General features: G+C 43.2%; 1 protein-coding gene across 15 annotated transcripts in view; it reads right to left on the bottom strand.

Moving 5' to 3' along the window:
- Positions 1 to 563: 563 nt before the first annotated feature.
- Positions 564 to 13,983, bottom strand: part of MAGI1 (membrane associated guanylate kinase, WW and PDZ domain containing 1) — a 642,539-nt gene continuing 629,119 nt past the window's right edge. For 11 of the 15 annotated variants that reach the window (XM_086697648.1, XM_086697639.1, XM_086697641.1 and 8 more), the window contains 5 exons: positions 12,150 to 12,243; positions 11,944 to 12,004; positions 10,750 to 10,893; positions 8,230 to 8,368; positions 564 to 4,156 (listed from right to left, as the gene is read on the bottom strand). In XM_086697648.1, the coding sequence (XP_086553774.1) occupies positions 3,423 to 4,156; positions 8,230 to 8,368; positions 10,750 to 10,893; positions 11,944 to 12,004; positions 12,150 to 12,243 (1,172 nt within the window). In that variant the 3' untranslated portion in view covers positions 564 to 3,422. Of the gene's footprint in view, positions 4,157 to 6,060; positions 6,150 to 8,229; positions 8,369 to 10,749; positions 10,894 to 11,943; positions 12,005 to 12,149; positions 12,244 to 13,983 lie in introns of all 15 variants that reach the window. The other 4 variants (XM_086697649.1, XM_086697651.1, XM_086697650.1 and 1 more) reach the window with 1 other exon arrangement.

Raw genomic sequence — 13,983 nt, 5'->3', positions numbered from 1 at the left:
AACTGTCTGAGTCACCCAGTGGCTCCCCCGCAAAGTTTTTTTAGGATCATCTACTGAAGATCGTTCTGATTGCCAGAGGTGTGCTAAACATTTGCATTTCATTCTTACCAACTCTGAGATATGCCTGTTTGAAGAGGAAAGTGAGGCTTAAGAAGGGGTTAAGGAACTTGTTCAAGATCACCGTTAGGAAGTGAGAAGCACATGGCTTGGCAGGTCTTGCCTTTTACCGGGGTTTCGAGATATACTGTGCTGTTCAAGCTTCAGGCGCATTCGAATTAGCTGGGGGTCTTGTTAAAGGCACAGCCCGACTCACGAGGTCTAGGGTGGGCCTGAGATTCTGCATTTTTAATACAGTCCAGTGATGATGAGGCAGGTGGTCCACGGACCACACTTTGAGTAGCAAGGCACTGGACTACTGTTGCAAAGGCATAATTCCCTTTCAAAAGAACGACATGCATTGGGTCATTGCACTGAGTTGGAACCAGACACCCTCATTTGATTACTTGACCGTGATACACTTGAGACAACGCAGAGACAAGAAAGATATCAATCCAGAAGCAATAGTGGTTATGGAATGCATACATTTCCATGTATTTTTACAGTAAAAATGCATTAAAAAATCTTTCACAAAAGAAACTTAAAAAATACAAGTAGGGTGTTGAGTTCTCCCCCACCCCCCCAACCAACATTCTTTCAGGCATCAACTGTGTAACGGGTGGGTGGGGGATTCTTCAATGGTTTGATTTAATCATACAAAATACTCATCCATCATCTCTCATCAAGACATTTACATGAAGTGGGGGATTAGGGAAAGTAGGCTCACAAGAATCCGTCTCCAATCTAAGGTTACAGTAGTTCAGAGAAAACTAGATCTTTCTGCTTAATGCATAGTCCCTGTACAGTACAGTATTCCCAAAGCAAATCTGATGTGTGGCAGTCAGAGGAAACTGTCACATCAAGTCTTCACGGACTGGTGAAGACTAAGCCCAGGTGGGTAGCACACAGATTTTAAAATGTCAAATATCACCTCTGACGACAAGAAAGACATTAAGTTGTTAATTTCACGACGTACTCCCCCAAATCCACCTTGATTTCATTTATTTAAAACTCTGGACCACAAGTGAGAGCATCGATCATTTAACATCACAGATTTTGCTAGAAACAGCGAGAAAATTCCTAGCAGTGGAGCCTTAGGAATAAAATCCCCATGTGGGCTCCTAGGAACCTGATGAAAAAGAATGCCATTACTCAGTCGTGTTCTCCCTCGGCCTCCCTACCACAGCTCAATGCTTGCTTCGCGTGGAAAACTGATAATAAAGATCGCGGTCACAGACCCTTTTCCTCCTTTGCAGCTACAGAATGTACACGGTCTCTGTTCCAGGAAAGGAACTAGTTTTGTACATGTCCACACAGCTATAGGTACTCATTCTATGTTATGTATAAACCCATAAGTCAAATAAAGCTATGAACAATGTGATATTTATATATGCATAGTGTTTTATAAAAAGATTGGCCCACATACTGCTTTTCATCAATACAGAAAGAGCATTAAGTCCATAGCACACGGCAAGAAATGAGTGAAGAACAGAACAGAGAATGCAAACAGAGCTTAATAATTCACAAGCAGGCTCCCCATGGAGGAAATGATGGTATCCAAACCGACTAAAGCTTTAGAGAATTACTTATATTGTCTCCCATTTTAAAACAACTTTACATACCTGATTTAGATTACATTAAAATATATCCCAATGAATCAATTTGTTCCATATTCAGAAATATAAACACGTATCACATTCCTCACAGCTAAATTTTTTGTCATAAATTCTCTTTTATACAAGAAAAAAAGGCAACAGTTGTTTTTTTTTTTTAAACAGGCTCTATTAATTACAATTTTTAACTCTGTACACACAAGGACTGACTGGTTTTCTCCATTTTTTTTTCCTTTTTCATTGTTTCCTTAAACAGTACCATGAGAACAACAGTGATTGACTTGCAAAGTTGTGTGTCTGTATGGGAAATGCAAAACAGTACTACAGAAATACACAATGCATCCTAAGCAGCGGTTTGCTGTAGTGGTCCAACAGGTACAAGCAAACGTTTTGGCTCAGCTAGGCAGTAATCCATTTCAACCACATCCTGGGGCTATGAGCCGACCCAACCGCACCTCCTGCGGGATTGCAAAAGAATGGGTCATTCTAAAAAGAAAAAAATTGTTATGCTTTGTTCTGCTGTCCAAAGACTCAAAGGACAGGGTCATGAGGGCAGAGGTTTGCCAACTCGATCTAGCCACTGGGACTGTGTCTTGCTTTCCCTTTCAGTCATCCTGGAGACTTTTATTATGGTTTCAAAGGGAAATGGGCATTTCTAAGAAGAAGCACCCCGAACCCTCACTTCTTTAAATATCAACAGAGAGGGAACTTCCACCAACGCTCATTCCCTTGCCCCCAGTTGGGCTTACGCTACACAGGGGGGAACACACTTTCTGTGTGGAGGATTCTCATGGTTCCCTCCCACTGGGCACATTGTTCCCCATTCGATCCACTATTTGGCCTCAAATCAGACAAGACAACACAGGTGTTCACTGTTGGTTCCTTCCGGTAGTTGAGCAAAGCTGTGATGGTGCTGCCTGAATGAGATCTTATCAGATATTGGTGATACTAATGAACCTGATCATCTATCCGTGCTTGGGCTATCCGTGCTGGGCAGTGGCGGCCAACCTTCTCCTCTCTGTGCCTTTCTATGGCCAGGGAGAGTACAAACTGTTTTCTGAACCAACTATGACTCGAGAAGGCAACATTTCTTTGTGCTGTGTAGTTTAGCTATAAATATCCTTCATTTGCAGTAGTAGTCTCTTCATACAGTTTAATTTTAGGATCATTGACAATCCTAATCTGTCCCAAAGAGTCCTCAGCTTCTACAAATATAACTTTTGCCTTTTTGCTCTTTTTTTTAAAGAAAAACTCCTAAACTACAGGATAGCACTACATCACTACCTAACAATCTACATCAAATTAATTAAACTTAATCAATTATTTCCCTTAGAGAAAATGATCAACAGTCCTATTTAACCAGGAGAGAAAAAGACTGCCCCCCATAAGGGAACGATTCTTGACAATTCTACAGGTCACGTAGAAACAAAATTTATATCCCTTCGGGGCAGCATTTGGCAAATAATTTCCAAAAAAAGTATGCATTTAAAAATACTTTCTTTAATATTATACATCAGGCACAACACTTTTCATATATATATATATATTTTTTCTTTTTTCTTATAAGATTTCAAATGCATAAAATGTTTGTTGCTATTATAGGATCATCGGGGGTCGGACGCTTCCTCAAGGTAAGAAACTAAATTATTTCACGTTTGTGACTTTCCTCTTAGAACCTTTGACACGGTAAAGGTTGGAATGTGCCTCGGAGTCTCAGATACTGAGGTCGGTGCTACATTCTTTGTAAGGTCGCCTTCTCTGCTCGGGGGCGTGTCTGGAGCTTCTGCCCGCGTCCTGTCTCAGACTGGGCTCTTCCCTCTCTCGGTGGCCGACCCTGTCCTCCCTGCCCCTCTTCTCCAGGGAGCGCTCGCGCCTGCGCTCGGTGGACTTGGCCCTGCGCTCCGGCGAGCTCCCTCTCCTCCGCTCCGGGGACCGCGTGTGATCCAAGAGTCTTTCGAGGGAGCGCCTCCGATGGCTGGGCGAGCCGTCCCTCCTGCGGGTGGGCGAGCGCTCGCGCCTCCGCTCCGGAGACACGTCTCGTCTCTTCTCGTGCTTCTCCCTCCTCTCCAGAGTGGTGTCCGCGCTGCGGGTGCCTTCTCTGCGCTTCTCCGGGGACCTCCTCTTGGGGCCATTGGGCACCGGCCGCTCCGGGGGTGCCTCTCTGCGTCCCTCCGCTGCCCGGTCCTTGGGTCGGCAAGCCCCGCTGTCGGGTTTTCTAGAAGTTCCGTTCCATGTGTGATGCTCAGTGGGGTGTCTGATATACTCTCTGCTGCCTTTTGGGTCTCTCACGTGTGCCCGCTTTTCCCCATGCGGTGATGATTTGTGAAGATCGGGTGGGTAACTGGACTCCAATGACGGATGCGGTCGGCGGTCGGGGGGCGCGGCCCTCACTTCCGGAACACCTTGTGCCCCGGCGGCGGCGGGGCCGAGGCGGTCGCTGCTGGGGTCTGCCGGGAAAATACAGGACAGCCACAGTTTGGTACGGCAGGGCCTTCAGCCCCTGTCCCCACTCCCACGCCTGAGCTCTCATTAGTCACAACAAACAAATAGCTAGCTGTTAAAGCAGGCAGAGCCAAAGCCAACTGAATCTCGGTGAAGAATGACTGCAACCACGAGGGTTACGGACTTAGTTCTGGTGGCTTTCGGCCTCTGGCTACTGCTGGCTGTGCTCAGGGCAGAGATCGTTAAGGAGCTCACAGCCGTCGGTGGGGACTCCAGTCTTGCAAGGCACAACCCAAACAGGGTAATCCAAAAGTACCAGAACATCCCACCCTAACTATCTCTTGCTCTGCCTTCCCCACCCACTAACCCTTGCCCCCTGCCCACCCTCCTTGCCCCCCTCCCAGCCCCCACAATAGAAAACATTCTTTTCTATAAAGAATACTTATTTTATCTTGCTTAAAGATACTCTAGGTTATTGACCTGGAAGGGCATGAGGGAATTTTGGGGAGTCTATATTTTGATCAGGGTCATTAAATGGGTGTATAGAGAGGTTAAAAAAAAAAAAAAAAAGCCTGTGCGGTACGCTCAAGCTTTATGCGTTGTACTGCATGCAAAGTATACTATTTTAAAACACTTCTCTTAAAAAAAAAAAAAAATCCAGGGTGTCGGGCAAAGGGGATTATAGAGGCAACACAGCCGGATGTTGATGACTGGGACAGGTGACGGGTAATGTGAGGGTCCATTAAACATTCTACCTTTGTGAATTGTATTCAATACTTTTCTCTAATTTTGGGTTATGTTTAAGAAATTATTTTTAAAATGTGGAGTTTCCTGACAAATGAAAGGGAGTGGAATAGAGGTTGACATTAGAGGGGGTGCAGATGACATCTTTTAGAGGTACTTTCCTTAGTATTAGACTACACAAGGCAGCCATAATTGCATCCGGGGGGCTGTGGAGTCACTGGACTGCTCCTTACAACATCAAAGCATCTATATTTTAAAGCAGAACAGCCCATGGGGGCTCCTATTTATTATTAAACAATTTGAAATGACACAGCAGATGTTTTAGGTTGCATCCAGAAATTATGAAAGCTCTTTTCAAAGCAGGGATGCTCTGTTGCAACTAACACGGTAACACACATCGTAGGATTCCAGGCAAGACACTGGAAACACCGGAAACAACGTGCTGCCGTGTGGAGGGCAAACCAGGGTGATGCAGGAATCACAGGACCTCTTTCAAGGATTTCGTGAGGCAACAAGGTCAACACGAAACAGTCTGTTTCATGAAAGATGTGCCAAAACCTAGGGTGGGTTTTGGTAGTAACGGTAATATAGCCTACAGCAGGGTTTGTAAATTTTTCTGTAAAGGCTTTGCCGGCTGCACAGTTTGCCATAACTACTTAACTGCAGCTCCGGTGTAAAAGCAGTGGTAGTCTACACATACAAGAAATGGGCGTGGCTAGGAGCCCATAAAACTTTACTTAGAAAAACAGGCTCTGGACAGGATTTGGACTCTGGGCCGTAGTTTCCCACGAGCTAACTGATTGTGCAGAAAATGTCGTCCCTCTGTCTAACAAAGCCTTGCTGACCTAGGGGAGGGCCCTGTGATGCGAGGCTTGTTCTTTCTGTTAGAATTAACACAAACAGGAGCTTATGGAAACATTTTAAGATTTGGGTATGGGTAGGTGCTCTATGCTCACTCTCATAAACCTAACCTTGGGCTTCCTTACACCTACTTTTAAGGTAAGGGAGAGCAAAGACTTCAATAGGGGTCAGCGGTGTACTTACAATTCAAAGAACGCAGGGTGCTCAGAATGAATTGCCAAACATATCAAAATAGAGCTAAGCAGAAGCAATGAGGAAATTAGGCCACAGCACAGAAACACCTAGTATTGATTGAGCTACAAACCGTAGTTTGATTATGGCCCATAAGGTAGAAGCAAGCCTCCCCGAGCTTTTCATTTCTCATACATGCAGCGATATTAGGAGGTATCATCGCTGTAGAAGGGAGGGCCCAGCACCAAGAACAGTCAGACAGAAAGAGAAAGAGAGAAAGAGAAAAAGTTGAACATTTAGATTCCCTATAACACAGAGGAAAGAAAAAAAAAATCTGCATTTGTTAACATGGGGCAAAGAGAGTTTATTTGTCCAGTCAGACAGTCTAAGGCAACACTCAAATAAGGCTGCAGAGACCGCAATCGAACAGTGACATTTTTCAGACAGCCATATAAGGTGACTCAAGAACCCAGACAATGGATGCATCCTTTTTTCTTTTTTTTTTTTTTTTTTTTTTCAAACAACTGGAACAATGACAAGCTGGCATAGAGGAGTGCATTAACAATAAACAACAGAAGACCAGAGGTCCCTCCCTCCCCCCACCCGAAGACCGCGGCAGTTAAATTAAGTACAAAAAACTCATTACAAAAATAGCCTCACAGAGAAGCAGGTTCCAATCAAGTCAGAAAAATATTGGAACTTAACATATTATAACCCATTTGTGACTCTAATCAATAGAATTAGAGAGATTTAGTCCAAATGACGCATGAGACATTACAGCAGCACAAATCTGGCATGTTCAACCCTTCTTGGAAAAATGAGTATTTAAAGGATCTTTATTTTTAGCCCAAAGAACATTTGTTAGTGTTGGATTTTCATCCTCAGTGCAACAGACATAGGTTTTGAGAAGGTACACAGGTTATTGACGATGATTCTCAAATGAAATATCACATCCAACAGAAGCATAGGGAAGACAGAAAGGGAGACAATGTTACACAGTTTCAGTGGCATCGATACACCTATGGTCAGAGGTTTAGCACAGTGCACAGCTGTGACGTCTTAATGTTGTCAAAATACCTCCCCTGTGGGTGGCCTTGTCTAAAGGGGCCTCATCGGATTTCCTCCCTCCTCCCACCCTGGGCCCCTTGTAGTCTACACCTGTATGAGTGTCCAACACCTGGGAAGATTGTCCTTCAAAGGAGTTCTCCTTTTCTTTGAGCTGCCTCTGAATTAAGGATCTGATCAAGTCCAAAATGCAACTGGGAATTGTGCAGAATGACTTTCAGAAAAGAGGGCGATAACAGATCAATCCCTAATAAAGGGGACCAACGTATATGGGGACCATTCAATCACAGTTTCTATAGAAACTTTTGTAGACCTTTGGTTGGGAAGAGAAGCCCTACATCTAGGGCATAGATTTTTTTTTTTTATTTTAAACAAGACTCTCAAATAAATAGGACATAATTATTATAAAATACAGCATTTTGCCATCAGAACACTAAGCTAGGTAAAGATCATTGCTGTTTACTCAAATCATGTCTACACATATGACAAAGGAACTCTATGTATAACCTGGCTTTCCCCATAGGAAAGGTATAGTAACATGTTTCCCTCATGATGAGCACTGGGAATCTATTTCATCCTTTTTCATCTAAAAACATATGGCTAATATATCAACAGTTTCGTTTGTTTTAGAGTAGTGGGCTCGGGTGATCTGATTGGGGGTAGGGACCAGCAAGGGGGGGCGGGGATGCGGAAGTGTCGTATACAGAGCATAAAGGAGGTGAGCAAGGCCCCCAAATCATCTCAAAATTTCACACCTCTTCAGTAAAAACATCAAGAAACCAAAAAAGAAAACCAAAAAAAAAAAAACAAAAAAAAACAAAAAAGAGAGAGAGAGAGAGAATTGTGCCTCAACATATCACTCAGGAAACCTGCTTTCCTGCTTCTGAAAAGGAGTATAGTCATTTTTGTGCTAACAATTGGATCTGAGAAACAGTTTGGCACAGTTCAAACAAACATTCCTTCACTCTTGGTGGGACTAGACAGAATGTTCTCTCTGATTATCAGAAAGGGGCTATAAAGATCTTGTCTTAGGCCACGTCCCAGTCCACGTAAGCAAGCAAGAGGATGAAATGTGTAGAGATTTCAGAACAAGCGAGGCAAATAATCACATGGTGCGAAAGGCTGGTAAGACACTGGTGAACAGGGGGAAACAAAAAGACTTTCCTGCTGTAGTTCTGGAGACAAATTCATGGAGTCATGCCAGGGAAGGAAGGGATGTTTTCATAGTTTGACCCACCATATTCTGGTACGGAGCCGTCTCCCCGCTTCAGAAACAGACGCACCCTGCGGCCACCATTCTTAATCAGTTCTATAGCCCGAGAATGCTTCATGTTTTTGGTGGTCTCGCCATTGATCTCTAAGATTTCATCACCAATCTGCCAAAGAGAGGACAAAATGAGAAGATCGCAAAGGGCTTCACCGGCCGCTGAGGTGCTCTAGGATGTAAAGTTCTTCCATTTATTGATTTACTAAGTATTTATGGAGTCTAGTCCAGAAAATCTTCTGTTGCATAGTCCAGCAGTGAAAGAAACAAAAGCCTTTGCCCTCATGGAGATGAAATTCTAATGGGAGAAAGACAATTAACAAGAAAATTAGAGAAAAATGTGTAGGTTAGAAAGTGCAAGTGTTAAGAGAAAAAAATAAAACAGTACGGAAAATGTTAATTAAAATTTTTTTTTTAACTTTCATTTTTGAGAGAGAGAGAGTGCAAGCAAGGGAGGGAGGGCAGAGAGAGAGAGGGAGACACAGACAGGCTCCAGGCTCCGAGCTGTCAGCACAGAGCCCGACGCGAGGCTCGAACTCACAGTCTGTGAGATCATGACCTGAGCCGAAGTCGGAAGCCCAACCAAGTGAGCCACACAGGCGCCCCTCCTTCCCTTTGAATGTGGGCTGGAATTAGTCACTTGCTCCTAACAAAAAGAATATGGCAAATGTGCTGTGATATCAGTTCAAAGCTAAGGTTACAAAATACTTTTGGCTTCTGTCTTATGTGCCCCCCTTTTTTTTGTCCTCTCAGTTGTTCACTCTGACCCATGTGCTGAGCTACCCTACAGAGTCTGTGATAAGGACATGAAGGAGAGGTAGGGCCAACAGCCCAAGGGACACTGAATCCTGCCAGCTGAGCTGTGAGTGAGCTTAGAAGTAACTGGGGCCCGTGGAGAGCTTTCTGATGAGAACACAACCATGCCTATACAATGATGCTGCATTTACGATGTGTCAGCTACTATTCTAGGCACCAGAGATAAAGAAGTGAACAAGACAGGCAAGATCCCTGCTCTCAAGGAGCTTATCTTCCAGAAGGCAGAAGAGGAAAAGCACTGGCTTTGGAGATTAAGGTCTTGAATTTGAGTCCTATCACTTGTTAGCTACCAGATCTTGTTCAAATCCTTTAACTTCCTGGAACTCAATTTCTTATCTGTAGAAGGGAATGTTAACAACTCATTCTACCAAGCTGTGAGGACGAAACTGGTCACTACTGTAAATGTGTCTTGAGAACTGTACAGCATTACACAAAATACCATGGTAAGATTTCACTCCATCAGAAACTTTTTTGAAGTAAGCTAAGACATGGAAAAGCATAACCAATGTGTGTGAAACTGAAACAAATTTAACAAGTTTATTATATTTCTTTGCACTTTCTTTCTTATATATTACTATGCATTATTTTTCACTAATTTTTTATACCCATATGCATGGTCTACTTTCTCAATTAAAAAAAAAAAAAACGCTCAAAGGGGCACCTCAGTGGCTCAGTCGGTTAAGCGTCTGATTCTTGCTTTCAGCTCAGGTCATGATATCACAGTTGGCGAGTTTGAGCCCCGTGTTGGGCTCCACGATGACAGAGCAGAGCCTGCTTGATAGTCTCATTCTGTCTCTCTCTCAAGAATAAATAAATATTTAAAAAATGTTCATTAAAATTCAATCTGTAAAAATTTAACAAGCAAGAGACTATACCTCACATACAAATATTAAGTTCCCTACCTTTGGTCACTTTTTTCCCTCTTTCTGCTCTGGACCAGCTTCGTGCACTTTTTTCCTTTCCTGACCTGACCGTCTTGATTCCTCTTCATTCGTAGCAAACTGCTCCCTATGCATATGCTTCAATCTATGTGACCTATCCATTTTTTTTTTTTAAGCCATCTAATCCCCCCCCAGAAAAGTGACACATGCATACACAGTAACAGATACCAGATTCCTAAAAAGAAGAGAGTGAGCTTTTGGCATGTGTAGATTTAAAATTTGCAACTCTGTCTACTGCAGAGAAACTGTGAATGTTCCCGCCATGGAGATGTGGGGCCTTTCCTGAGGCAGAGTCGACCTGCTCCAGAGGCTAAAGTAAGACCTGGTGACTAGCAGGACACTGAATGGAGCTCACCACCCAGAACCTACAAGACTAGAGGGACTTCCTGCTCTCTAAGCATCCTGGTAAATCCTAGGATTTGCTGTGAAATGATGCGCCTACCATATGAGATTAAGTAGAAGAACTACGGACACAGGACTGATTTTTACTTCAATAAGTTTGCATGAAATTCCAATTCTTCATTCATCCCTGAACAATCAGAAGGGCTCACCTAACTTTAGCAGTTACCATCAACTATGCTTTAGGGAGAAATACACCCTAGGCGGGAGTCATGCATTTTAGAGTGTTCTGAAAGCAGTATGAGATGTAGTTCTCAGGAACAAGAAGGTTCTAGCCACATCATGTCAAAAAGCCACTGGAGATGACTTATTTTTCCAGACTCCTCTTCCTACTTACCCTCATCTTTCCACACCTTTCTGCTGGACCATCCTCTGCTAAGCGCAGAACATAGAGGTCCATGTTATATTCTCGGCCCCCTCGAAGACTAAAGCCAAATCCCTTGGCTCCTCTCTCTAGTTCCACAGTGTAAAAATCTTGCTCCTATTTAAAAAACGAAATGCAGTCATTCAGGGGAGAACGCATACCCACACATATTTCTTCTTCCCACCGCTTCCCAAATATTCTCCGAAATGGTGATCTGACACAAAGGCACCGTCTCTATCCCTCTCTTGGTGATTCTCAACTGTTTATTAACATTCATTCATCTCACATATTCGCAGATGCAGAACCTGAAGACATTTCATGAGTGTGCCTGCCGACCGCACACCAACAGACGTGTGTTAAAATTTAATCAGTGAGGCCACACGTCGTTATTTGTGGCGGGAAAACTCATTACGTGATGCCGTTCTGCACAGGCCTCCCTGCCACGTGCCTGGAAAACAGCGGCAGTGTCTATGACGAGGATGCCAAGAGCGACCGCCTCCCATCTGAGGAGTGGTTCCCACCCAGGATGAGGAGCTCGAGTGGGTTAGTGAATCCATGAACGGATTACTCCCAAGTTTCCTTCACCTGCGTATTAGTGCATTCTCTCCTACCACCCTGCCAGACAGGTAGCTGGCTCTCCGGGTCTCACCTGAAATTCCCACGTCTGGGAAACACCTTAACAAAAAAAGACATCTCTTGGCATAAATACAGGCATGAATACCCCGAGTAGCGATTAGCACTTTTGCTCTTTCTCTGATGGCCAGTCCTTGAGATAAGTGCGGTTCTTTCTTTCTTTCCTTTTCTTTCTTTCTTTCTTTCTTTCTTTCTTTCTTTCTTTCTTTCTTTCTTTCTTTCTTTCTTTCTTTTCTTTCTTTCTTTCTTTCTTTCTTTTTCTTTCTTTCTTTCTCTCTCTCTCTGTCTCTCTCTCTCTCTCTTTCTTTCTTTTTCCCACCTAGAAGAGGATCTCTAGGAATATTTTGCAAAGGTAGTAACAGAAAATGTCATTTCCTAGCCAGCTAAATGTGAGCTCATATTTAGTACAACCTCTCACAAAAGGTTATTTATTTTAATTGGGGGTACCTTATAAAAGATAGCTCGTAAAAATAGCTTCAGAAAGTTGGAAGGAAATGTACTAAGCAAACAGAAAAAAAGACGAATGGCCCTCACCTGTGTTGCCTGGGGTGCTTTGAACTCAAACTGAGATTCCGGCTTTGGTTTGGTGGTATTCCTGCCAAAGCGAGAGAGAGAAGCGTAAAAGCAAAGCAAACCATGAAACTGAAGGGAAGAAAACAAAGTCAAGGATGAGTATCATCAGACCAGGAGTTAGTTGTTTCCCCTTAAAACTAACAAAAGCAACCAAAGTTATGTCTGACCTGGTCTCCTGGGGCCCTTGCTGAGAAGGGGCGTGTGTGGTGGTGATGGTGGCAATCTTCTCTGCGTTGGTCAACAAAGTGGCATTTGAGGACTCTGCAGGGAGAGGGAGAGAGAGAGCGCAGCAGAATGAGGGCCCCAGAGGAGAGATCATCAAAGCAGGAGGTATGCAGAAGTCCCACATCTGAGTGACACGCCTGGTTTCCCTATCACTGTTTGAAACCGTCCTGACTGGAATTTCTAAGCAAGAGTTCACAGAACCATTCTAAGATATTCTATGATGTGAGAGCCACGTATGCCCCCATCACCCTCCTCCCAACCGACATCCCCGCAAATGAACGGAGAAGTTTGCCCCCGAAAATGCTTCCCTAAAATTGTAACCGAGCGAAGTGTCTCTCCCTCCCTGACACTTAAAAATGGCAGCCCCTTCAAAGCATGGCACCACACTGGCATTACTGCCCCAGGATTGGACGGACTAATAACAAATGTCTCTATTACTGTTTCCTGCAATTTATCAGCAATATGAGCAGAGTCCGCTTGATTTCCTCATGTGAATATTACAATCCGAAGTGTGCTAACATCTTGATAACTACACACACACACACACACATCTACCTTCCTCCCCAGTGCTTTTAATGAAACACAACTGAAAATGTAGACTTCTACACAGATCTCGTCTAGAATCACTGATGAAAAATTAACTTTAAAACCTGCATTATTTAGAGGCAGAGTTTGTAAATAGAAGTTGTATAAATCATGAAGCCACCCTAATGGAATGAATATAATTATATTCTTAGGTAAATTGACTTTCTTCTCCGCTAACCACATTCATAAGCAACTTCATTAATCTCTAGAAGTCTGGAGATCCAGAATTTGAAAACACTCAAGAGCATGCCCTACAGACTGCACACCAACATGCATGTATTAAAATTTAATCACTTATATAGTGATGGTTATATATTTTTTTACTCATTATTTCTTCATTATGATCAAAGCAGATAGCAAGCAGTTATGAGCAAGCTGCACTTTAGTACTTCATTTTAGGTTGACTGTTTGGAACTTGGCATCAATCTTCTCATCAAGAAAATACTACATGTGGTGCTTAGGTTCTAAGATTAGGCTATGAGTGCCTATTTAATTCCTAGTGGGCAATACAGCCTACAAGTTTCTAGGAGTCCTACAGCTCATAGTAGGCATCTTAATGCTTTCAGAATACATATACCTGCCCATAATGTGTAACAAAGTTTCTGTGGGAAAATGTGTTAAGTATTCCCACCTGGGACACCTGGACGATATCTCTCCACTGCAGTCCTGAGTGACAATACCTCCCAGAAATCCCAATGACATGTGGTCTGTCCTCCATTTTAATTTCCTAAGGATATTACGCAGCTTGGGTCTGGCTTCCTATTATATTATTTCATTGCACACAGTTGTTAAAGTCACGGGCTTGAGATCCAATCCCCCTTTCCCCACTCATTAGCCGTATGTCTTATTTTACTCATCTGAAAGAAGGGGATGATGACATAATTCCCTTCCCTTCGATAAAAATATTTGAAAAGCTTAGTATAGTACCTGACATATAGTAAGCACTCAATACATGAACTGGACTTATGGCCCTAGCTACCACTTCTAGTTTTTATTTTATGACCGTGGGAACTTAAACTCTAAAACGAGAAAGCTGAATTATGATTTTAAGTTTGCATTTCAGCCACAGAGCCCGTGGTTCTCACAGCTGAGGCACAAGATTACTAAGAAAATATAACAGATCAAGTAAATTGTAATGTAATCCAATTCATGTTTTAGGCCAAGTTTCCCATAGTCTGTTTTTACCACCGT

The sequence above is a fragment of the Puma concolor genome, chromosome A2, assembly GCF_028749965.1.
Source record: "Puma concolor isolate L17-30 chromosome A2, mPumCon1.1.hap2, whole genome shotgun sequence".
NCBI lineage: Eukaryota > Metazoa > Chordata > Mammalia > Carnivora > Felidae > Puma > Puma concolor.
Note: the sequence above shows the minus strand (reverse complement) of the source record. Positions and strands in the feature narration are given on the sequence as shown.